Source organism: Salvelinus alpinus, chromosome 24, assembly GCF_045679555.1.
Source record: "Salvelinus alpinus chromosome 24, SLU_Salpinus.1, whole genome shotgun sequence".
NCBI lineage: Eukaryota > Metazoa > Chordata > Actinopteri > Salmoniformes > Salmonidae > Salvelinus > Salvelinus alpinus.
Window position 1 is genome coordinate 43,723,195 of NC_092109.1, and position 27,724 is coordinate 43,750,918.

The 27,724-nt window shown below is 44.8% G+C and overlaps 1 protein-coding gene across 2 annotated transcripts in view; it reads left to right on the plus strand.

The window, feature by feature from the left end:
• ltn1 (listerin E3 ubiquitin protein ligase 1) overlaps positions 1-27,044 on the plus strand; it is an 80,914-nt gene extending 53,870 nt beyond the window's left edge. Inside the window, exons 30-34 of one of the 2 annotated variants that reach the window (XM_071364974.1) lie at positions 16,316-16,481; positions 17,350-17,570; positions 20,905-21,099; positions 22,452-22,619; positions 25,352-27,044. In XM_071364974.1, the coding sequence (XP_071221075.1) occupies positions 16,316-16,481; positions 17,350-17,570; positions 20,905-21,099; positions 22,452-22,619; positions 25,352-25,414 (813 nt within the window). In that variant the 3' untranslated portion in view covers positions 25,415-27,044. Of the gene's footprint in view, positions 1-16,315; positions 16,482-17,349; positions 17,571-20,798; positions 21,100-22,451; positions 22,620-25,351 lie in introns of those variants that run through there. The other variant, XM_071364975.1, reaches the window with a different exon arrangement.
• Positions 27,045-27,724: the final 680 nt, after the last annotated feature.

Sequence of the window (27,724 nt, forward strand, 5' to 3'; positions counted from 1 at the left end):
TCTCCTCATGACTCAGCTACATAATACCAGGGTATATCTGGTGGTCTGTCTCCTCATGACTACATAATACCAGGGTATATCTGGTGGTCTGTCTCCTCAGCTACATAATACCAGGGTATATCTGGTGGTCTGTCTCCTCATGACTACATAATACCAGGGTATATCTGGTGGTCTGTCTCCTCTGCTACATAATACCAGGGTATATCTGGTGGTCTGTCTCCTCTGCTACATAATACCAGGGTATATCTGGTGGTCTGTCTCCTCATGACTACACAATACCAGGGTATATCTGGTGGTCTGTATCCTCATGACTACATAATACCAGGGTATATCTGGTGGTCTGTCTCCTCAGCTACATAATACCAGGGTATATCTGGTGGTCTGTCTCCTCATGACTACATAATACCAGGGTATATCTGGTGGTCTGTCTCCTCTGCTACATAATACCAGGGTATATCTGGTGGTCTGTCTCCTCTGCTACATAATACCAGGTTATATCTGGTGGTCTGTCTCCTCATGGCTACATAATACCAGGGTATATCTGGTGGTCTGTCTCCTCATGACTACATAATACCAGGGTATATCTGGTGGTCTGTCTCCTCATGACTACATAATACCAGGGTATATCTGGTGGTCTGTCTCCTCATGACTACATAATACCAGGTTATATCTGGTGGTCTGTCTCCTCATGACTACATAATACCAGGGTATATCTGGTGGTCTGTCTTCTCATGACTACATAATACCAGGGTATATCTGGTGGTCTGTCTCCTCATGACTACATAATACCAGGGTATATCTGGTGGTCTGTCTTCTCATGACTACATAATACCAGGGTATATCTGGTGGTCTGTCTCCTCATGACTACATAATACCAGGGTATATCTGGTGGTCTGTCTCCTCATGACTACATAATACCAGGGTATATCTGGTGGTCTGTCTCCTCATGACTACATAATACCAGGGTATATCTGGTGGTCTGTCTCCTCATGACTACATAATACCAGGGTATATCTGGTGGTCTGTCTCCTCATGACTACATAATACCAGGGTATATCTGGTGGTCTGTCTCCTCATGGCTACATAATACCAGGGTATATCTGGTGGTCTGTCTCCTCATGACTACATAATACCAGGGTATATCTGGTGGTCTGTCTCCTCATGGCTACATAATACCAGGGTATATCTGGTGGTCTGTCTCCTCATGGCTACATAATACCAGGGTATATCTGGTGGTCTGTCTCCTCATGACTACATAATACCAGGGTATATCTGGTGGTCTGTCTCCTCATGACTACATAATACCAGGGTATATCTGGTGGTCTGTCTCCTCATGACTACATAATACCAGGGTATATCTGGTGGTCTGTCTCCTCATGACTACATAATACCAGGGTATATCTGGTGGTCTGTCTCCTCATGACTACATAATACCAGGGTATATCTGGTGGTCTGTCTCCTCATGACTACATAATACCAGGGTATATCTGGTGGTCTGTCTCCTCATGACTCAGCTACATAATACCAGGGTATATCTGGTGGTCTGTCTCCTCATGACTACATAATACCAGGGTATATCTGGTGGTCTGTCTCCTCAGCTACATAATACCAGGGTATATCTGGTGGTCTGTCTCCTCATGACTACATAATACCAGGGTATATCTGGTGGTCTGTCTCCTCTGCTACATAATACCAGGGTATATCTGGTGGTCTGTCTCCTCTGCTACATAATACCAGGGTATATCTGGTGGTCTGTCTCCTCATGACTACACAATACCAGGGTATATCTGGTGGTCTGTATCCTCATGACTACATAATACCAGGGTATATCTGGTGGTCTGTCTCCTCAGCTACATAATACCAGGGTATATCTGGTGGTCTGTCTCCTCATGACTACATAATACCAGGGTATATCTGGTGGTCTGTCTCCTCTGCTACATAATACCAGGGTATATCTGGTGGTCTGTCTCCTCTGCTACATAATACCAGGTTATATCTGGTGGTCTGTCTCCTCATGGCTACATAATACCAGGGTATATCTGGTGGTCTGTCTCCTCATGACTACATAATACCAGGGTATATCTGGTGGTCTGTCTCCTCATGACTACATAATACCAGGGTATATCTGGTGGTCTGTCTCCTCATGACTACATAATACCAGGTTATATCTGGTGGTCTGTCTCCTCATGACTACATAATACCAGGGTATATCTGGTGGTCTGTCTTCTCATGACTACATAATACCAGGGTATATCTGGTGGTCTGTCTCCTCATGACTACATAATACCAGGGTATATCTGGTGGTCTGTCTTCTCATGACTACATAATACCAGGGTATATCTGGTGGTCTGTCTTCTCATGACTACATAATACCAGGGTATATCTGGTGGTCTGTCTCCTCATGACTACATAATACCAGGGTATATCTGGTGGTCTGTCTCCTCATGACTACATAATACCAGGGTATATCTGGTGGTCAGTCTCCTCATGACTACATAATACCAGGGTATATCTGGTGGTCTGTCTCCTCATGACTACATAATACCAGGGTATATCTGGTGGTCTGTCTCCTCATGACTACATAATACCAGGGTATATCTGGTGGTCTGTCTTCTCATGACTACATAATACCAGGGTATATCTGGTGGTCTGTCTCCTCATGACTACATAATACCAGGCTATATCTGGTGGTCTGTCTCCTCATGACTACATAATACCAGGGTATATCTGGTGGTCTGTCTCCTCATGACTACATAATACCAGGTTATATCTGGTGGTCTGTCTCCTCATGACTACATAATACCAGGGTATATCTGGTGGTCTGTCTCCTCATGACTACATAATACCAGGGTATATCTGGTGGTCTGTCTCCTCATGACTACATAATACCAGGGTATATCTGGTGGTCTGTCTCCCCATGGCTACATAATACCAGGGTATATCTGGTGGTCTGTCTCCTCATGACTACATAATACCAGGGTATATCTGGTGGTCTGTCTCCTCATGACTACATAATACCAGGGTATATCTGGTGGTCTGTCTCCTCATGACTCAGCTACATAATACCAGGGTATATCTGGTGGTCTGTCTCCTCATGACTACATAATACCAGGGTATATCTGGTGGTCTGTCTCCTCAGCTACATAATACCAGGGTATATCTGGTGGTCTGTCTCCTCATGACTACATAATACCAGGGTATATCTGGTGGTCTGTCTCCTCTGCTACATAATACCAGGGTATATCTGGTGGTCTGTCTCCTCTGCTACATAATACCAGGGTATATCTGGTGGTCTGTCTCCTCATGACTACACAATACCAGGGTATATCTGGTGGTCTGTATCCTCATGACTACATAATACCAGGGTATATCTGGTGGTCTGTCTCCTCAGCTACATAATACCAGGGTATATCTGGTGGTCTGTCTCCTCATGACTACATAATACCAGGGTATATCTGGTGGTCTGTCTCCTCTGCTACATAATACCAGGGTATATCTGGTGGTCTGTCTCCTCTGCTACATAATACCAGGTTATATCTGGTGGTCTGTCTCCTCATGGCTACATAATACCAGGGTATATCTGGTGGTCTGTCTCCTCATGACTACATAATACCAGGGTATATCTGGTGGTCTGTCTCCTCATGACTACATAACACCAGGGTATATCTGGTGGTCTGTCTCCTCATGACTACATAATACCAGGTTATATCTGGTGGTCTGTCTCCTCATGACTACATAATACCAGGGTATATCTGGTGGTCTGTCTTCTCATGACTACATAATACCAGGGTATATCTGGTGGTCTGTATCCTCATGACTACATAATACCAGGGTATATCTGGTGGTCTGTCTCCTCATGACTACATAATACCAGGCTATATCTGGTGGTCTGTCTTCTCATGACTACATAATACCAGGGTATATCTGGTGGTCTGTCTCCTCATGACTACATAATACCAGGGTATATCTGGTGGTCAGTCTCCTCATGACTACATAATACCAGGCTATATCTGGTGGTCTGTCTTCTCATGACTACATAATACCAGGGTATATCTGGTGGTCTGTCTCCTCATGACTACATAATACCAGGGTATATCTGGTGGTCTGTCTCCTCATGACTACATAATACCAGGGTATATCTGGTGGTCTGTCTTCTCATGACTACATAATACCAGGGTATATCTGGTGGTCTGTCTCCTCATGACTACATAATACCAGGGTATATCTGGTGGTCAGTCTCCTCATGACTACATAATACCAGGGTATATCTGGTGGTCTGTCTCCTCATGACTACATAATACCAGGGTATATCTGGTGGTCTGTCTCCTCATGACTACATAATACCAGGGTATATCTGGTGGTCTGTCTCCTCATGACTACATAATACCAGGGTATATCTGGTGGTCTGTCTTCTCATGACTACATAATACCAGGGTATATCTGGTGGTCTATCTCCTCATGACTACATAATACCAGGCTATATCTGGTGGTCTGTCTCCTCATGACTACATAATACCAGGGTATATCTGGTGGTCTGTCTCCTCATGACTACATAATACCAGGTTATATCTGGTGGTCTGTCTCCTCATGACTACATAATACCAGGGTATATCTGGTGGTCTGTCTCCTCATGACTACATAATACCAGGGTATATCTGGTGGTCTGTCTCCTCATGACTACATAATACCAGGGTATATCTGGTGGTCTGTCTCCTCATGGCTACATAATACCAGGGTATATCTGGTGGTCTGTCTCCTCATGACTACATAATACCAGGGTATATTTGGTGGTCTGTCTCCTCATGACTACATAATACCAGGGTATATCTGGTGGTCTGTCTCCTCATGACTACATAATACCAGGGTATATCTGGAGGTCTGTCTCCTCATGACTACATAATACCAGGGTATATCTGGAGGTCTGTCTCCTCATGACTACATAATACCAGGGTATATCTGTTGGTCTGTCTCCTCATGACTACATAATACCAGGGTATATCTGGTGGTCTGTCTCCTCATGACTACATAATACCAGGTTATATCTGGTGGTCTGTCTCCTCATGACTACATAATACCAGGGTATATCTGGTGGTCTGTCTCCTCATGACTACATAATACCAGGGTATATCTGGTGGTCTGTCTCCTCATGACTACATAAAACCAGGGTATATCTGGTGGTCAGTCTCCTCATGACTACATAATACCAGGGTATATCTGGTGGTCTGTCTCCTCATGACTACATAATACCAGGGTATATCTGGTGGTCTGTCTCCTCATGACTACATAATACCAGGGTATATCTGGTGGTCTGTCTTCTCATGACTACATAATACCAGGGTATATCTGGTGGTCTGTCTCCTCATGACTACATAAAACCAGGGTATATCTGGTGGTCTGTCTCCTCATGACTACATAATACCAGGCTATATCTGGTGGTCTGTCTCCTCATGACTACATAAAACCAGGGTATATCTGGTGGTCAGTCTCCTCATGACTACATAATACCAGGGTATATCTGGTGGTCTGTCTCCTCATGACTACATAATACCAGGGTATATCTGGTGGTCTGTCTTCTCATGACTACATAATACCAGGGTATATCTGGTGGTCTGTCTCCTCATGACTACATAATACCAGGGTATATCTGGTGGTCTGTCTCCTCATGACTCAGCTACATAATACCAGGATATATCTGGTGGTCTGTCTCCTCATGGCTACATAATACCAGGGTATATCTGGTGGTCTGTCTCCTCATGGCTACATAATACCAGGGTATATCTGGTTGTCTGTCTCCTCATGGCTACATAATACCAGGGTATATCTGGTGGTCTGTCTCCTCATGACTACATAATACCAGGGTATATCTGGTGGTCTGTCTCCTCATGGCTACATAATACCAGGGTATATCTGGTGGTCTGTCTCCTCATGACTACATAATACCAGGGTATATCTGGTGGTCTGTCTCCTCATGGCTACATAATACCAGGGTATATCTGGTGGTCTGTCTCCTCATGGCTACATAATACCAGGGTATATCTGGTGGTCTGTCTCCTCATAGCTACATAATACCAGGGTATATCTGGTGGTCTGTCTCCTCATGGCTACATAATACCAGGGTATATCTGGTGGTCTGTCTCCTCATGACTACATAATACCAGGGTATATCTGGTGGTCTGTCTCCTCATGACTACATAATACCAGGGTATATCTGGTGGTCTGTCTCCTCATGGCTACATAATACCAGGGTATATCTGGTGGTCTGTCTCCTCATGACTACATAATACCAGGGTATATCTGGTGGTCTGTCTCCTCAGCTACATAATACCAGGGTATATCTGGTGGTCTGTCTCCTCAGATACATAATACCAGGGTATATCTGGTGGTCTGTCTCCTCATGGCTACATAATACCAGGGTATATCTGGTGGTCTGTCTCCTCATGGCTACATAATACCAGGGTATATCTGGTGGTCTGTCTCCTCATGACTCAGCTACATAATACCAGGGTATATCTGGTGGTCTGTCTCCTCATGACTCAGCTACATAATACCAGGGTATATCTGGTGGTCTGTCTCCTCTGCTACATAATACCAGGGTATATATGGTGGTCTGTCTCCTCATGACTACACAATACCAGGGTATATCTGGTGGTCTGTATCCTCATGACTACATAATACCAGGGTATATCTGGTGGTCTGTCTCCTCAGCTACATAATACCAGGGTATATCTGGTGGTCTGTCTCCTCATGACTACATAATACCAGGGTATATCTGGTGGTCTGTCTCCTCTGCTACATAATACCAGGGTATATCTGGTGGTCTGTCTCCTCTGCTACATAATACCAGGTTATATCTGGTGGTCTGTCTCCTCATGGCTACATAATACCAGGGTATATATCTGGTGGTCTGTCTCCTCATGGCTACATAATACCAGGGTATATCTGGTGGTCTGTCTCCTCAGCTACATAATACCAGGGTATATCTGGTGGTCTGTCTCCTCATGACTACATAATACCAGGTTATATCTGGTGGTCTGTCTCCTCATGACTACATAATACCAGGGTATATCTGGTGGTCTGTCTTCTCATGACTACATAATACCAGGGTATATCTGGTGGTCTGTATCCTCATGACTACATAATACCAGGGTATATCTGGTGGTCTGTCTCCTCATGACTACATAATACCAGGCTATATCTGGTGGTCTGTCTTCTCATGACTACATAATACCAGGGTATATCTGGTGGTCTGTCTCCTCATGACTACATAATACCAGGGTATATCTGGTGGTCTGTCTCCTCATGACTACATAATACCAGGGTATATCTGGTGGTCTGTCTCCTCATGGCTACATAATACCAGGGTATATCTGGTGGTCTGTCTCCTCATGACTACATAATACCAGGGTATATCTGGTGGTCTGTCTCCTCATGGCTACATAATACCAGGGTATATCTGGTGGTCTGTCTCCTCATGGCTACATAATACCAGGGTATATCTGGTGGTCTGTCTCCTCATAGCTACATAATACCAGGGTATATCTGGTGGTCTGTCTCCTCATGGCTACATAATACCAGGGTATATCTGGTGGTCTGTCTCCTCATGACTACATAATACCAGGGTATATCTGGTGGTCTGTCTCCTCATGACTACATAATACCAGGGTATATCTGGTGGTCTGTCTCCTCATGGCTACATAATACCAGGGTATATCTGGTGGTCTGTCTCCTCATGACTACATAATACCAGGGTATATCTGGTGGTCTGTCTCCTCAGCTACATAATACCAGGGTATATCTGGTGGTCTGTCTCCTCAGATACATAATACCAGGGTATATCTGGTGGTCTGTCTCCTCATGGCTACATAATACCAGGGTATATCTGGTGGTCTGTCTCCTCATGGCTACATAATACCAGGGTATATCTGGTGGTCTGTCTCCTCATGACTCAGCTACATAATACCAGGGTATATCTGGTGGTCTGTCTCCTCATGACTCAGCTACATAATACCAGGGTATATCTGGTGGTCTGTCTCCTCTGCTACATAATACCAGGGTATATATGGTGGTCTGTCTCCTCATGACTACACAATACCAGGGTATATCTGGTGGTCTGTATCCTCATGACTACATAATACCAGGGTATATCTGGTGGTCTGTCTCCTCAGCTACATAATACCAGGGTATATCTGGTGGTCTGTCTCCTCATGACTACATAATACCAGGGTATATCTGGTGGTCTGTCTCCTCTGCTACATAATACCAGGGTATATCTGGTGGTCTGTCTCCTCTGCTACATAATACCAGGTTATATCTGGTGGTCTGTCTCCTCATGGCTACATAATACCAGGGTATATCTGGTGGTCTGTCTCCTCATGGCTACATAATACCAGGGTATATCTGGTGGTCTGTCTCCTCAGCTACATAATACCAGGGTATATCTGGTGGTCTGTCTCCTCATGACTACATAATACCAGGTTATATCTGGTGGTCTGTCTCCTCATGACTACATAATACCAGGGTATATCTGGTGGTCTGTCTTCTCATGACTACATAATACCAGGGTATATCTGGTGGTCTGTATCCTCATGACTACATAATACCAGGGTATATCTGGTGGTCTGTCTCCTCATGACTACATAATACCAGGCTATATCTGGTGGTCTGTCTTCTCATGACTACATAATACCAGGGTATATCTGGTGGTCTGTCTCCTCATGACTACATAATACCAGGGTATATCTGGTGGTCTGTCTCCTCATGACTACATAATACCAGGGTATATCTGGTGGTCAGTCTCCTCATGACTACATAATACCAGGCTATATCTGGTGGTCTGTCTTCTCATGACTACATAATACCAGGGTATATCTGGTGGTCTGTCTCCTCATGACTACATAATACCAGGGTATATCTGGTGGTCTGTCTCCTCATGACTACATAATACCAGGGTATATCTGGTGGTCTGTCTTCTCATGACTACATAATACCAGGGTATATCTGGTGGTCTGTCTCCTCATGACTACATAATACCAGGGTATATCTGGTGGTCTGTCTCCTCATGACTACATAATACCAGGGTATATCTGGTGGTCAGTCTCCTCATGACTACATAATACCAGGGTATATCTGGTGGTCTGTCTCCTCATGACTACATAATACCAGGGTATATCTGGTGGTCTGTCTCCTCATGACTACATAATACCAGGGTATATCTGGTGGTCTGTCTTCTCATGACTACATAATACCAGGGTATATCTGGTGGTCTGTCTCCTCATGACTACATAATACCAGGCTATATCTGGTGGTCTGTCTCCTCATGACTACATAATACCAGGGTATATCTGGTGGTCTGTCTCCTCATGACTACATAATACCAGGTTATATCTGGTGGTCTGTCTCCTCATGACTACATAATACCAGGGTATATCTGGTGGTCTGTCTCCTCATGACTACATAATACCAGGGTATATCTGGTGGTCTGTCTCCTCATGACTACATAATACCAGGGTATATCTGGTGGTCTGTCTCCTCATGGCTACATAATACCAGGGTATATCTGGTGGTCTGTCTCCTCATGACTACATAATACCAGGGTATATTTGGTGGTCTGTCTCCTCATGACTACATAATACCAGGGTATATCTGGTGGTCTGTCTCCTCATGACTACATAATACCAGGGTATATCTGGAGGTCTGTCTCCTCATGACTACATAATACCAGGGTATATCTGTTGGTCTGTCTCCTCATGACTACATAATACCAGGGTATATCTGTTGGTCTGTCTCCTCATGACTACATAATACCAGGGTATATCTGGTGGTCTGTCTCCTCATGACTACATAAAACCAGGGTATATCTGTTGGTCTGTCTCCTCATGACTACATAATACCAGGGTATATCTGGTGGTCTGTCTCCTCATGACTACATAATACCAGGGTATATCTGGTGGTCTGTCTCCTCATGACTACATAAAACCAGGGTATATCTGGTGGTCAGTCTCCTCATGACTACATAATACCAGGGTATATCTGGTGGTCTGTCTCCTCATGACTACATAATACCAGGGTATATCTGGTGGTCTGTCTCCTCATGACTACATAATACCAGGGTATATCTGGTGGTCTGTCTCCTCATGGCTACATAATACCAGGGTATATCTGGTGGTCTGTCTCCTCATGACTACATAATACCAGGGTATATCTGGTGGTCTGTCTCCTCAGCTACATAATACCAGGGTATATCTGGTGGTCTGTCTCCTCAGATACATAATACCAGGGTATATCTGGTGGTCTGTCTCCTCATGGCTACATAATACCAGGGTATATCTGGTGGTCTGTCTCCTCATGGCTACATAATACCAGGGTATATCTGGTGGTCTGTCTCCTCATGACTCAGCTACATAATACCAGGGTATATCTGGTGGTCTGTCTCCTCATGACTCAGCTACATAATACCAGGGTATATCTGGTGGTCTGTCTCCTCATGGCTACATAATACCAGGGTATATCTGGTGGTCTGTCTCCTCATGGCTACATAATACCAGGGTATATCTGGTGGTCTGTCTCCTCATGACTCAGCTACATAATACCAGGGTATATCTGGTGGTCTGTCTCCTCATGACTCAGCTACATAATACCAGGGTATATCTGGTGGTCTGTCTCCTCATGACTACATAATACCAGGGTATATCTGGTGGTCTGTCTCCTCATGACTACATAATACCAGGGTATATCTGGAGGTCTGTCTCCTCATGACTACATAATACCAGGGTATATCTGGTGGTCTGTCTCCTCATGACTACATAATACCAGGGTATATCTGGTGGTCTGTCTCCTCATGGCTACATAATACCAGGGTATATCTGGTGGTCTGTCTCCTCAGCTACATAATACCAGGGTATATCTGGTGGTCTGTCTCCTCATGACTACATAATACCAGGGTATATCTGGTGGTCTGTCTCCTCATGACTACATAATACCAGGGTATATCTGGTGGTCTGTCTCCTCATGGCTACATAATACCAGGGTATATCTGGTGGTCTGTCTCCTCATGACTACATAATACCAGGGAATATCTGGAGGTCTGTCTCCTCATGACTACATAATACCAGGTTATATCTGGTGGTCTGTCTCCTCATGACTACATAATACCAGGGTATATCTTGTGGTCTGTCTCCTCATGGCTACATAATACCAGGGTATATCTGGTGGTCTGTCTCCTCATGACTACATAATACCAGGGTATATCTGGTTGTCTGACTCCTCATGGCTACATAATATCAGGGTATATCTGGTGGTCTGTCTCCTCATGACTACATATAACCAGGGTATATCTGGTGGTCTGTCTCCTCATGACTACATAATACCAGGGTATATCTGGTGGTCTGTCTCCTCATGACTCAGCTACATAATACCAGGATATATCTGGTGGTCTGTCTCCTCATGGCTACATAATACCAGGGTATATCTGGTGGTCTGTCTCCTCATGGCTACATAATACCAGGGTATATCTGGTTGTCTGTCTCCTCATGGCTACATAATACCAGGGTATATCTGGTGGTCTGTCTCCTCATGACTACATAATACCAGGGTATATCTGGTGGTCTGTCTCCTCATGGCTACATAATACCAGGGTATATCTGGTGGTCTGTCTCCTCATGACTACATAATACCAGGGTATATCTGGTGGTCTGTCTCCTCATGGCTACATAATACCAGGGTATATCTGGTGGTCTGTCTCCTCATGGCTACATAATACCAGGGTATATCTGGTGGTCTGTCTCCTCATAGCTACATAATACCAGGGTATATCTGGTGGTCTGTCTCCTCATGGCTACATAATACCAGGGTATATCTGGTGGTCTGTCTCCTCATGACTACATAATACCAGGGTATATCTGGTGGTCTGTCTCCTCAGCTACATAATACCAGGGTATATCTGGTGGTCTGTCTCCTCAGATACATAATACCAGGGTGTATCTGGTGGTCTGTCTCCTCATGGCTACATAATACCAGGGTATATCTGGTGGTCTGTCTCCTCATGGCTACATAATACCAGGGTATATCTGGTGGTCTGTCTCCTCATGGCTACATAATACCAGGGTATATCTGGTGGTCTGTCTCCTCATGACTCAGCTACATAATACCAGGGTATATCTGGTGGTCTGTCTCCTCATGACTCAGCTACATAATACCAGGGTATATCTGGTGGTCTGTCTCCTCATGACTACATAATACCAGGGTATATCTGGTGGTCTGTCTCCTCATGACTACATAATACCAGGGTATATCTGGAGGTCTGTCTCCTCATGACTACATAATACCAGGGTATATCTGGTGGTCTGTCTCCTCATGACTACATAATACCAGGGTATATCTGGTGGTCTGTCTCCTCATGGCTACATAATACCAGGGTATATCTGGTGGTCTGTCTCCTCAGCTACATAATACCAGGGTATATCTGGTGGTCTGTCTCCTCATGACTACATAATACCAGGGTATATCTGGTGGTCTGTCTCCTCATGACTACATAATACCAGGGTATATCTGGTGGTCTGTCTCCTCATGGCTACATAATACCAGGGTATATCTGGTGGTCTGTCTCCTCATGACTACATAATACCAGGGAATATCTGGAGGTCTGTCTCCTCATGACTACATAATACCAGGTTATATCTGGTGGTCTGTCTCCTCATGACTACATAATACCAGGGTATATCTTGTGGTCTGTCTCCTCATGGCTACATAATACCAGGGTATATCTGGTGGTCTGTCTCCTCATGACTACATAATACCAGGGTATATCTGGTTGTCTGTCTCCTCATGGCTACATAATATCAGGGTATATCTGGTGGTCTGTCTCCTCATGACTACATATAACCAGGGTATATCTGGTGGTCTGTCTCCTCATGACTACATAATACCAGGGTATATCTGGTGGTCTGTCTCCTCATGACTCAGCTACATAATACCAGGATATATCTGGTGGTCTGTCTCCTCATGGCTACATAATACCAGGGTATATCTGGTGGTCTGTCTCCTCATGGCTACATAATACCAGGGTATATCTGGTGGTCTGTCTCCTCATGGCTACATAATACCAGGGTATATCTGGTGGTCTGTCACCTCATGACTACATAATACCAGGGTATATCTGGTGGTCTGTCTCCTCATGGCTACATAATACCAGGGTATATCTGGTGGTCTGTCTCCTCATGACTACATAATACCAGGGTATATCTGGTGGTCTGTCTCCTCATGGCTACATAATACCAGGGTATATCTGGTGGTCTGTCTCCTCATGGCTACATAATACCAGGGTATATCTGGTGGTCTGTCTCCTCATAGCTACATAATACCAGGGTATATCTGGTGGTCTGTCTCCTCATGGCTACATAATACCAGGGTATATCTGGTGGTCTGTCTGCTCATGACTACATAATACCAGGGTATATCTGGTGGTCTGTCTCCTCATGACTACATAATACCAGGGTATATCTGGTGGTCTGTCTCCTCAGCTACATAATACCAGGGTATATCTGGTGGTCTGTCTCCTCAGATACATAATACCAGGGTGTATCTGGTGGTCTGTCTCCTCATGGCTACATAATACCAGGGTATATCTGGTGGTCTGTCTCCTCATGGCTACATAATACCAGGGTATATCTGGTGGTCTGTCTCCTCATGACTCAGCTACATAATACCAGGGTATATCTGGTGGTCTGTCTCCTCATGACTCAGCTACATAATACCAGGGTATATCTGGTGGTCTGTCTCCTCATGGCTACATAATACCAGGGTATATCTGGTGGTCTGTCTCCTCATGGCTACATAATACCAGGGTATATCTGGTGGTCTGTCTCCTCATGACTCAGCTACATAATACCAGGGTATATCTGGTGGTCTGTCTCCTCATGACTCAGCTACATAATACCAGGGTATATCTGGTGGTCTGTCTCCTCATGACTACATAATACCAGGGTATATCTGGTGGTCTGTCTCCTCATGACTACATAATACCAGGGTATATCTGGAGGTCTGTCTCCTCATGACTACATAATACCAGGGTATATCTGGTGGTCTGTCTCCTCATGACTACATAATACCAGGGTATATCTGGTGGTCTGTCTCCTCATGGCTACATAATACCAGGGTTTATCTGGTGGTCTGTCTCCTCAGCTACATAATACCAGGGTATATCTGGTGGTCTGTCTCCTCATGACTACATAATACCAGGGTATATCTGGTGGTCTGTCTCCTCATGACTACATAATACCAGGGTATATCTGGTGGTCTGTCTCCTCATGACTACATAATACCAGGGTATATCTGGTGGTCTGTCTCCTCATGACTACATAATACCAGGGTATATCTGGTGGTCTGTCTCCTCATGACTACATAATACCAGAGTATATCTGGTGGTTGTTCTGGAATAAGGACAAGTGTATTTCGTGGTAGAAAGGACAACAGAGGATCAAATTAATTTCTCTATTTCTTCAAGGTCGCTATAGTTACATAATGTTTCCTCTTCCATTTCACCATTATACCGACCTGTTTCAACCACTTACCTGTACACATAGCAATCTGTTTTTAGGTGGATTGGACTTAATATATATTTCACACAAATTCACCCTTAATCAAACAAAAGGTTCTCCAATTTGGGTTTATGATTAATCTCCTTCACCCATTTCTTTTCATATTGCGTCATCAGTTGTTTTTTAATAGCGTCTGTCTCCCTTAATTTGGTTTTCGTACAATTGTTCACAGACTGTTTGAAAAGGTCAGACATTTCTGTTGCCCAGGCATCCCCCCTATGGAGAGATCCTATTGAGAGAAAACAATGTTGCTTTCTATTCTGGCAATTGGCATATTCAACAATCTATTCCAAAGTCTCACCGTACACTTCCGTTACAGGGCCACTTTCTCCTCCACGGACTAACACAGCACCTTTACCTCCTCGGGTCCTTTACCTCCCTCATCCTCTCCGCTGCAATCACCTCTTTCGTAGCCTAGGACTGCCGATATCAGCTGGTTCACTTTAGAGATTCGGCTGGCAGTCCTCCCACTATCATACACATTGTTGTTTTGGCAGCGCATTTGTTTTCTACAGGAGTCCATATGTTTTAGCGGTTAGGTGTTTCTATTATTTCCGTTCAAGGTGGCTAGCCAGCTAAGTCTATAGCGAGGAGGCTAGCTAGCCAGCAAAGTCTATAGCGACGAGGCTAGCTAGCCAGCAAAGTCTATAGCGAGGCTAGCTAACCAGCAAAGTCTATAGCTAGGCTAGCTTGCCAGCTAAGTCAATAGCGTGGATAGCTATTGAGCTATGTCTATAGCGAGGCTAGCTTGCCAGCTAAGTCAATAGCGTGGATAGCTAGCCAGCTAAGTCTATGGCGAGGCTAGCTAAGTCTATAGCGAAGCTAGCCAACCAGCTAAGTCTGTAGCGAGGCTAGCTAGCCAGCTAAGTCTATAGCGAGGCTAGCTAGCCAGCTAAGTCTATAGCGAGGCTAGCTAGCAAGCTAAGTCTATAGCGAGGCTAGCTAGCCAGCTAAGTCTATAGCGAGGCTAGCTAGCCAGCAAAGTCTTTAGCGAGGCTTGCTAGCCAGCTAAGTCTATAGCGACGAGGCTAGCTAGCCAGCAAAGTCTATAGCGACGAGGCTAGCTAGCCAGCAAAGTCTATAGCGACGAGGCAAGCTAGCCAGCAAAGTCTATAGCGACGAGGCTAGCTAGCCAGCAAAGTCTATAGCGAGGCTAGCTAACCAGCAAAGTCTATAGCTAGGCTAGCTTGCCAGCTAAGTCAATAGCGTGGATAGCTATTGAGCTAAGTCTATAGCGAGGCTAGCTAGCCAGCCAGCTAACTCGTCAAGTATTCCCCAACAGGTCTATCTGTTTACGGTCTTTCACCCTCACTGTATTCAGACTTGGGCTGCCTCTATTTACAGGGCATTCTCTGTTTTTAAACTTGAAAATGTAAATGAAAACAGTTTGGGGTATGATTCGATGTGCTGAGGTAATTGAGGTAGATGTGTACATACAGGTAGGATTACCGCAACCCTGGTGTGAGTGTTGTAACATTCCACCTTGTCATCTTGAAAATCGGAAAACCCTAAAACTCGCTGTCAAATGCCTTTTTCCTCGTTTCTCCCTTCACCTCCCAAGGCTCATTTCAGGAGAGGATCCAAGGCTCTTCTTTCTGAACGCCGGTGATCTTTGAGTAGGGAGGAATTGAGGAAACAAGGACAAAGGAAGGATTAGGGTGTCAGTCTACTGTCTCTATCTAAAGAAGAGTTCTAGGCTGACCTGTGTGTTCTCTCGCCAGCTGCGTGTCCAGTACTCTCTCTATTTAAAGAAGTCCCTCCACAAGCTCCTCCTCCACCTGTTCAGACTGATGCCTGAAAACCCCGCCTACGTCGGCCAGGGGGCGGAGCCTGTCTCCAAGGAGACCAAGACATTCTTCACAGAGAGCCTCTCTCTGGACGTCAACAGTGGGTAGCATACACACACGTCTGTCTCCTCTCTCTCTCTCTCTCTCTCTCTCTCTCTCTCTCTCTCTCTCTCTCTCTCTCTGTCTGTCTGTCTGTCTGTCTCTCTCTCTCTGTCTGTCTGTCTCTCTCTCTCTCTCTGTCTCTCTCTCTCTCTCTGTCTGTCTCTCTCTCTCTCTCTGTCTGTCTCTCTCTCTCTCTCTCTCTCTCTCTCTCTGTCTCCTCTCTCTCTCTCTGTCTCCTCTCTGTCTTTAATGCTCTGTCTCTCTCTCTGTCTCTAATGCTCTCTCTCTGTCTCTCTCTCTCTGTCTCTAATTCTCTGTCTCTAATGCTCTCTGTCTCTCTGTCTCCTCTCTCTCTCTCTGTCTCCTCTCTCTCTCTTTAATGCTCTGTCTCTAATGCTCTCTCTCTGTCTCTCTCTGTCTCCTCTCTCTGTCTCTCTCTGTCTCCTCTCTGTCTTTAATGCTCTGTCTCTCTCTCTGCCTCTAATGCTCTCTCTCTCTCTCTCTCTCTGTTTCTAATTCTCTGTCTCTAATGCTCTCTCTCTCTCTGTCTCTAATGCTCTCTCTCTCTCTCTCTCTCTGTTTCTAATTCTCTGTCTCTAATGCTCTCTGTCTCTCTGTCTCCTCTCTCTCTCTCTCTGTCTCCTCTCTCTCTTTAATGCTCTGTCTCTAATGCTCTCTCTCTGTCTCTCTGTCTCCTCTCTGTCTTTAATGCTCTGTCTCTCTCTCTGTCTCTAATGCTCTCTCTCTGTCTCTCTCTCTCTCTGTCTCCTCTCTGTCTTTAATGCTCTGTCTCTCTCTCTGTCTTTAATGCTCTGTCTCTCTCTCTGTCTCTAATGCTCTCTCTCTGTCTCTCTGTCTCTCCACAGAGTCGTCCGGTATCCAATATGAGCTCTCCCACCTGGCGTGTTGTGTGTACTACAGTGCGGTACAGGACCTGCCTGCCATGGTTAGGTTGTGGTGGACCAGTCAGGAGAAGAGAGTTAGCCACACGGTGGATAAGTTCACAGGACGATACGTCTCGCCTGTCCTCTCTGCTCAGGAGATCTCCTCTGTACACGCCAGCACACAGACCTTCGACAGCATGACTGTGAGTAGAGCAGGGAGGTGTGTGTGTGTGTGTGTGTGTGTGTGTGTGTGTGTGTGTGTGTGTGTGTGTGTGTGTGTGTGTGTGTGTGTGTGTGTGTGTGTGTGTGTGTGTGTGTGTGTGTGTGTGTGTGTGTGTGTGGTAGAGGAAGCCTTCAGAAAGTATTCATACCCCTTGACTTATTCCACATTTTGTTTTTACTGCCTGAATTCAAAATGGATAAAATGTACGTTTTTTTTTCTCCTTCTTTTCCTCGCCCATCTACACATAATAACAAAAATGAAAACATGTTTTTGAGAAATGTTTGATAATTGAAAATTAAATATAGATAACTATTTTACATAAGTATTCACACCCCTTTTTTTTTGCTTGATCTTGATCATGGAGGTCACCTGACCAGGAACCCATTGACCACACTGACATAACTACAGAGTTCCTTGGCTGAAATGGGAGAACTGGCCAAAAAGGACAAGGTCTCTGAAGTACTTCACCAATCTGGTCTTTATGGGAGAGTGGCCAGACGGGAAGCCACTCCTGAAGACGGGAAGCCACTCCTGAAGACGGGAAGCCACTCCTGAAGACGGAAGCCACTCCTGAAGACGGGAAGCCACTCCTGAAGACGGGAAGCCACTCCTGAAGACGGGAAGCCACTCCTGAAGACGGGAAGCCACTCCTGAAGACGGGAAGCCACTCCTGAAGACGGGAAGCCACTCCTGAAGACGGGAAGCCACTCCTGAAGACGGGAAGCCACTCCTGAAGACGGAAGCCACTCCTGAAGACGGGAAGCCACTCCTGAAGACGGGAAGCCACTCCTGAAGACGGGAAGCCACTCCTGAAGACGGAAGCCACTCCTGAAGACGGGAAGCCACTCCTGAAGACGGAAGCCACTCCTGAAGACGGAAGCCACTCCTGAAGACGGGAAGCCACTCCTGAAGACGGAAGCCACTCCTGAAGACGGAAGCCACTCCTGAAGACGGGAAGCCACTCCTGAAGACGGGAAGCCACTCCTGAAGACGGGAAGCCACTCCTGAAGACGGGAAGCCACTCCTGAAGACGGGAAGCCACTCCTGAGGAAAAAGGCACATGACGGCACGCTTGGAGTTTGCAAAAAAAAAAAAGGCACGTGAAAGACAGATCATTAGGCAAAAGATTCTGTGGTCTGATGAGACAAAAATTTAACTCTTTGGCCTGAATGCAAAGCAGAGTCTGAAGAAAACCAGGTACAGCTCATCACCCATCTAACACCATCCCTACCGTGAAGCATGGTGGTGGCAGCGTCATGCTATGGGGATTATTTTCATCGGCAGGGACTGGGAGACTGGTAAGGAGAGAGGGAACAATGAATGGAGCCAAATACAGGCAAATCCTTGATGCAAACGACCATAGACTGGGGGCGAAGATTTACATTCCAACGGGACAATGACCCCGAGCATACAGCCAAAGCAACGCTGGAATGGCTTAAGAGCAAGAATGTTGAAAGTCCTTGAGTGGCCCGGCCAAAGCCCAGACTTGAATCCCATTGAAAATCTGTGGAAAAACATGAAAATTGCTGTTCACCGCCTCACCCCATCTAACTTAACAGGTCTTGAGAAAGAATCCAGATGTGTAAAGCTGATTGTCATACCCACGACAACAAAAGCTGTAAAACGCCGCCAAAGGTGTGAATACTTATGTAAATGTGATTTTTTTTTCTTCTGTATATCAATTTCAATAAATAATTATGGCTGTAACACAACAAAATGTGGAATGAATCAAGGGGTATGAATCAAGGGGTATGAATCAAGGGGTATGAATCAAGGGGTATGAATCAAGGGGTATGAATCAAGGGGTATGAATCAAGGGGTATGAATCAAGGGGTATGAATCAAGGGGTATGAATACACATATGTACTTCCGGCGCCGACCGAGATGGCCGCCTCGCTTCGCGTTCCTAGGAATCTATGCAGTATTTTGTTTTTTTATGTGTTATTCCTTACATTGGTACCCCAGGTAATCTTAGGTTTCATTACATACAGTCGGGAGGAACTACTGAATATAAGAGCAACGTCAACTCACCATCGTTCCAACCAGGAATATGACTTTCCCGAAGCGGATCCAGTGTTTTGCCTTCCACCCAATACAATGGATCTGATCCCAGCCGGCAACCCTAAGCGACGCCGTAAAAGGGGGCAAACGAGGCGGTCTCCTGGTCCTACTTCGGAGACGGGCACATCGCGCTCCACTCCCTAGCATACTACTCGCCAATGTCCAGTCTCTTGACAATAAGGTTGATGAAATCCGAGCAAGGGTAACATTTCAGAGAGACATCAGAGATTGTAACGTTCTCTGCTTCACGGAAACATGGCTCACTCAAGAGACGCTAACGGAGTCGGTGCAGCCAGCTGGTTTCTTCACGCATCGTGCCGACAGAAACAAACATCTTTCTGGTAAGAAGAGGGGCGGGGGTGTATGCCTTATGATTAACGAGACGTGGTGTGATCATAACAACATACAGGAACTCAAGTCATTCTGTTCACCTGATCTAGAATTCCTCACAATCAAATGTCGACCGCATTATCTACCAAGGGAATTCTCTTTGATTATAATCACAGCCGTATATATTCCCCCCCAAGCAGACACATCGATGGCCCTGAACGAACTTTATCTGACTCTTTGTAAACTGGAAACCACACACCCTGAGGCTGCATTCATCGTAGCTGGGGATTTTAACAAGGCTAATCTGAAAACAAAACTCCCTAAATTCTATCAGCATATCGATTGTGCTACCAGGGCTGGTAAAACCTAGGATCATTGTTATACTAACTTCCGCGACGCATATAAGGCCCTCCCCCGCCCTCCTTTCGGAAAAGCTGACCACGACTCCATTTTGTTGCTTCCAGCCTACAAACAGAAACTAAAACAACAAGCTCCCTCGCTCATTTAACACCATAGTACCCTCCAAACTCGTCATCAAGCTCGAGACCCTGGGTCACGACCCCGCCCTGTGCAACTGGGTCCTGGATTTCCTGACGGGCCGCCCCCAGGTAGAAGCTGTTCAGGATCCTATTGGTTCCAGACTTGGTGCATTGGTACCGCTTGCCGTGCGGTAGCAGAGAGAACAATCTAACTCACACAGTCTGAGTTTCCAATCGTTTTTTTTGTCTTTCTCCAGTTGACAGGCCATCAGTGGATGATATCATCACAGAGTGGAGTTAACTTCTCTCTCCGTCTGTCTCCCTCTCCCGTCTCCTAGGTGAAGGCCCGTTCGGCAGCCCGGGAGGTGATCGCTACCTACTCAGTGGATGATATCATCAGAGTGGAGTTAACGTCTCTCTCCGTCTCCCTCTCCCGTCTCCTAGGTGAAGGCCCGTTCGGCAGCGCGGGAGGTGATCGCCACCTACTCGGTGGATGATATCTTCATAGAGCTGGTGATCCAGCTACCACAGAACTATCCTCTAGGCTCGATCACAGTAGAGAGCGGAAGGAGGGTGGGAGTGGCTGTACAACAGTGGAGAAACTGGATGTTACAGCTCAGTACATACCTCACACACCAGGTAACACACACACACACACACACACACACACACACACACACACACACACACACACACACACACACACACACACACACACAGTCTTGTACAGCTAACCTTGTGGGGACATACAATTCAGTCCCATTCAAAATCCTATTTTCCCTAATCCCTAACCCTAAACCTAACCCGTACTCTTACCCTAACCTTAACCCTAACCCTAACCCAAAAACCTAAACTTTGTCCTAACCCTAAACCTAACCCTAGCTCCTAACCCTAACCCTAAAACTAACCCTAGCTCCTAACCTTAATATTTAACTTAATTCTAACCCTAACACTAATTCTAACCTGAACCCTAAACCCCCTAGAAATAGCATTTAGTAACTATTCTTGTGGGGACTAACAAAATGTCCCCAGCTGGTCAACTTTTTGTTCGTTTACGATTCTTGTAGGGACTTCTGGTCCCTACAAGAATAGTTAAACACGTCCACACACACACACACACACACACACACACACACACACACACACACACACACACACACACACACACACACACAGGTAACACACACACACACACACACACACACACTCACACACACACACACACACACACACACACACACCAGGTACAACACACACCAGGTACAACACACACCAGGTACAACACACACCAGGTACAACACACACCAGGTAACACACACACACACACACACACACACACACACACACACACACACACACACACACACACACACACACACCAGGTAACACGTACACACACCAAGGTCATCGTCAATAATGTCTGATCCCTGGTCATGACCCCTTTAAGGGGAGTTTGGATCTGCAAAAAAAACACATGACCATTTGTACACTACCCACACGTAGTCTTGTGTGAAACAGGACAACTATAACCCGACATACAGTGGGTGTGTGTGTGTATATATATATACACACACACACACACACACTACATGACCAAAAGTATGTGGACACCTGCTCCTCGAACATCTTGTTCCAAAATCATGGGCATTAATATGTGACCACCTCATGAAGCTGGTTGAGAGAATACCAGGAGTGTGCAAAGCTGTCATCAAGGCAAAGGGTGGCTACTTTGAACAATCTCAAATGTAAAATATATTTTTGATTTGTTTAACACTTTTTTGGTTACGACATGATTCCATATGTGTTATTTCATAGTTCTGATGTCTTCACTATTATTCTACAATGTAGAAAATAGTAAAAAAATAAACTTGAATGAGTAGATGTGTCCAATAACTTTTGACCTGGTTACTGTACCTCAGACTTTGTGTTTTGTTAAGTGTCGCGCTATGTAAGTATCATGTTCCCCGTCTGTCTTTTTGTGTTTACGACAGAACGGCAGTATAATGGAGGGCCTGGTACTGTGGAAGAACAACGTGGATAAGAGGTTCGAGGGAGTAGAGGATTGTATGATCTGCTTCTCCGTTATTCATGGATCCAACTACTCTCTGCCCAAGAAGGCCTGCCGCACCTGCAAGAAAAAGTTCCACTCTGCCTGTCTGGTGAGAGACGGATATTCACACAGCACACAGCACACACACACACACACACACACACACACACACACACACACACACACACACACACACACACACACACACACACACACACACACACACAAGCACTCATGTGCGCAAACTGCAATACAAGAGAACACACTCAGAGGCATATAGGTTATCCACACACACACACACACACACACACACACACACACACACACACACACACACACACACACACACACACACACACACACACACACAAGCACTCATGTGCGCAAACTGCAATACAAGAGAACACACTCAGAGGCATATAGGTTATCACACACACACACACACACACACACACACACACACACACACACACACACACACACACACACACACACACACACACACACACACACACACTTTGGGCTGTTGTGGGGACCGTATTATCATCACACCGGCGGTCACGAGTCATAAAGACAGTCAAATTCCAAGTGACCGTTTAGTCACGGTAATTAGGCTTCTCCAAGCTCTGATGCTGCTGATGGTCATTAGAAACCCACCAAAGTTGCTAACTGCCTGGTACTCAGCACTCTATTGTCCCTCTAATCACTCTGACATCAGTGCAAATGTATTCGGGAAATCGAATCATACACTTCAAGAGACCCCATGAGCTCGTGTTGCTCAAACAGAGTGATGGCCTCTACTAAAAAGAGGAGGATCTCATCAGCTTTCTATGGGCTAGGCTTGCTATATTTATTTCTCGACTTTCCTGGTATTAAGCACATTGCTCGTATTTACAACAGGAGTATAGCCGACCTGGCTGTCATGAAAATAAACCACAGGGAAAAGCGTCCCCTATTTAAGGGCATAGATGACATGTATTTTTCCCGTTGCCCCTGTTGAGACAGGTGCGTGATAATGGTCCATTCTAAATCAAAACATATTTGACACATATATTATTTAGTAAATGTAAATTAAATCAAGAATAGTATGATAGGTGACAATATTAGCCTATCACTTGTGAATTATATATTAATCACTTGTGAATGATGCCCAGCATAAGGAACAAATCCTTTTTTTGGGGGTGAAACTTGTTCGCATCAGTCACACACCTCATGTAGCCTAGCCCATACTACCCTACCAAGCAACAAGGCAGTAACTGCTCATAGCGTGGAACTGAGAAAAAAATTGCTTTTAATTTACCTTGGTTTCACAGTAACTTTATCCAGTTACTGCTAACATGACCCCCATTTTCTCCAAAACACAATATGAGGCAGGATACTTGTCCACGTAATTAAGCATGTATTTAATGAAGCAAGTGAGCAGCAGTTTCTGCCTTTTTGCTTAGTAGGGTAGTATAGGCCAATATGTTTTAATTAGGTTAGTATCACAACTAACGTTGGCCAAATAACCTTAAAATGAAGCACATTAATCCGCTTTACAAGGGGTGTAGAGCCTAACTGGCATATATAAGCAATGTGTGAGTTTCAACATTTGGGGGAAGGTCATTTTCACCATAAAAATTCCCCTTTATAATAAAAGCATTACATGCATAATCACATTTGCGGTCACTTTTGATAATGGTGTTTTACGCTAATCAAACATTCGTGCTTATATCCTACTATCATGTGCGCATCGCTGCGCTTATAATGTGAATAAATAGCATAACAGTTTATCAACATTTTAAGCTAAACGTTCTGATCTGTTGTCAGTCACATTGCATAAAAAAGTTTTATAGTGGTTGTATTAATTTGGGATCTATCGCATCCCACAACTGTCCCAGACTATGTTTGGAATATTTATTTATCGTGCAGAATAGGTCGACTTTTGAACTATGGGGGGGATAGGAACTGTTTGTACTATTGACAGGCTAGTGAGTTTGCTGTTCGTTAGGCCTGATCATCTTGTTGGATGATAGGCTAGTGAGTTTGTTGTTCGTTAGACCTGATCATCTTGTTGGATGAGAGGCTAGTGAGTTTGCTGTTCGTTAGGCCTGATCATCTTGTTGGATGAGAGGCTAGTGAGTTTGCTGTTCGTTAGGCCTGATCATCTTGTTGGCTGACGAAAAGTAAAAAGGAGGACAGTTCTTCGAATATCTTCAATATGCACCTCGGATTTGGCTAAGGACGAGCGCAGTTGTGTCCCCCGATTCGTCTGTCTTCACTTGTAGCCTGTGAGAAAGACCTGATCACGTGACGGAGAGCCGTGTGAGTGAGCGACAATTCGGACAACGCATCACCCCGGGCCGCAAAAAGGAATGGATTTTCTTTTAGGGTGCATTACGGCCACAAAGGGAATGCCGCCGTGAAATTCGAGGAATTTTCATTTTATTCAGCTTTGTTCAATTGTATTCTTCATAATATAAAATAATGCCACGGAATTGTAAGCAAATCTTGTCTGCTAAATTAACAGCCATATGGCATAGCCAGATCAGGAACTAACATCAGGACAACTCAGAGTATGCTATTCTGTTCTTCTGAAATACACTACATTTTCTTTATATCATGTTTCTTTAGACCTGTCGAAAATAAATAATGGATTTATTAGTCTTTTTAACATGGCTTGTTGTCTATATGTGGAAGCCAGGAGATGCAAAATGTGTTTATGTTAAATAACGGTCAATTACCGTGAGACCGACCAGTTATTTGCTTGACAATCACCGGCTGACAACAGTTTGTGACCGCCACAGCCTTACTCATTATCATGTTACTCATGCTGTCTCTCTCTTCTCCTCTCCTTTACAGTACAAGTGGTTTACCTCTAGCAACAAGTCCACCTGCCCTCTGTGTAGAGAGACCTTCTTCTAGAAACAAGTCCACCTGCCCCCTGTAGAGACCTTCAAGCAACAAGTCCACCTGCCCCCTGTAGAGACCTTCTTCAAGCAACAAGTCCACCTGCCCCCTGTTGTAGAGAGATCTAATCGAAACTACGTTACCATGGATACACAGCGTCACTGTTCCGTTGCTATGGATGCACAGAGACAGTTTGGTTGTATATTTGTACGTATCTCTCTCCACAACCTTTTATAGATCAATGCTTCTCAATAGTTTTTTTTTCCTCGGGACCCAAATTGAACCAGGTTTTCTGTCGCGATCCAATATTCACATTGTGATTTTTGTTGTTGTTGTTGCCAAAATGCAATTTGGAAAACAATTTTTAAATACTATTTTTTGACAGTAAATGTAGCAATTATATTAGACATGGGGAACAATATTCCCATTTTTTTATCTTTTTTTCTCCTCCATTAATTCCATGTTGCTCACAATCTTGATGAAGAATATTGGCAAGCTCACACAATCTGCTAAATCACACTGCTAATAGCTTTATATGGGAAAATAGTGTGATTGAAGAAAAATGTAATTTTTCTGAGAATTAAAATGATTTAAATGTAGGCTAAGGATAATCTTTTACGTACGTTCTACCTGGTGTTAGTTGTTTCAGTTCAGACTAGTATCTCAAAAACAACAAAAAAATATATAAAAATGTATTTCACTCAGACACCCGCGACCCATTCAAAACCTTTGGGCTACGACCCACCAGTTGGCAACCACTGCTTTAGAAGCTCTGTTGACAGCGGTTGTAACTCGAGGTCAAAGTTGAGGAGTAAAGATATATTTTAGAAGTACTAAATGTTTTACGTCCAGTAGCCAATGAGGAGCCAGAAATCGGATCAGCGCCGGGTGATGACATCAGAGGAGGACGACAGATGGGTTGAGTCTCCTCCCCCCCCCCCCCCCTCGAATAGATTTCTGACGCATGCCAGATCTCACAACGTCCGGGATATGTGTTTAACCACATCACATGTTATAGCAATCTGATGCCCCGACTGCACAGTCGATGACGTGGCACGCAACCATTGGTTGATGCAACGCGCACGCTTCTAGTCGGGCAGGAACTCGACCAGAATGTTCCGTCTGAAGGATGCAATCAATTCACTTGGTCATCTGGTGTGATTGGCACAGAGCAGTGATGTTATATATATACAGACTGATGAACACAAAGTGGATTCATTTGAGATAAATAAAGAGGATTTATATATCAGGAACTTGAATCTCTCTAGTGATGATGACAAAGATAGTATTACTTGATTGTATTTTAACACACAGTATAATAACAGAGAGAGAGAGAGAGATAACTATAGCCTGGTCCCGGATCTGTTTGTGCTCTTGCAAACTCCATTGCTCATTGTCAAGCCAAAACATGACAGATTTACAAGGAGTCGGCATGACAACGCCAACAGACTTGGCAGCACGACAGCGCAGACTGGCACACGGGATAGTGGATCTGCTCTTTATTCTAGCCTTGTTGTTGTGGTTCAGCGTGAACGATGTCTATTCCTTTGTCTGCCATTCCTCTGTGTCTGTCTGGTTGTTATCTGACTGTTCTTGCGATGTTGAAATGATACGTCATTAGCCCAGTAAAAAACAGACAACTCCGGCTCTGTGTGTGTCTCTGTATCCGTCTTCTCCAGCTGTTTTTCCCCCCTTGACACAAAGCACATATTTTGACTACTTTCCCAGCAAGTTAGACACAAACTTAGTGTATGTATCTGCTTATTAGAACTGATATGTTACAGATACTGCTGTTTTAGTAACCCTGACAACCAGAGTACAGCTGTTTTAGTGACCCTGTCAACCAGAGTACAGCTGTTTTAGTGACCCTGTCAACCAGATACAGCTGTTTTAGTAACCCTGTCAACCAGAGTACAGCTGTTTTAGTGACCCTGTCAACCAGAGTACAGCTGTTTTAGTAACCCTGTCAACCAGAGTACAGCTGTTTTAGTAACCCTGACAACCAGAGTACAGCTGTTTTAGTGACCCTGTCAACCAGAGTACAGCTGTTTTAGTAACCCTGTCAACCAGAGTACAGCTGTTTTAGTAACCCTGTCAACCAGATACAGCTGTTTTAGTAACCCTGTCAACCAGAGTACAGCTGTTTTAGTAACCCTGTCAACCAGAGTACAGCTGTTTTAGTAACCCTGTCAACCAGAGTACAGCTGTTTTAGTAACCCTGTCAACCAGAGTACAGCTGTTTTAGTAACCCTGTCAACCAGAGTACAGCTGTTTTAGTGACCCTGTCAACCAGAGTACAGCTGTTTTAGTAACCCTGTCAACCAG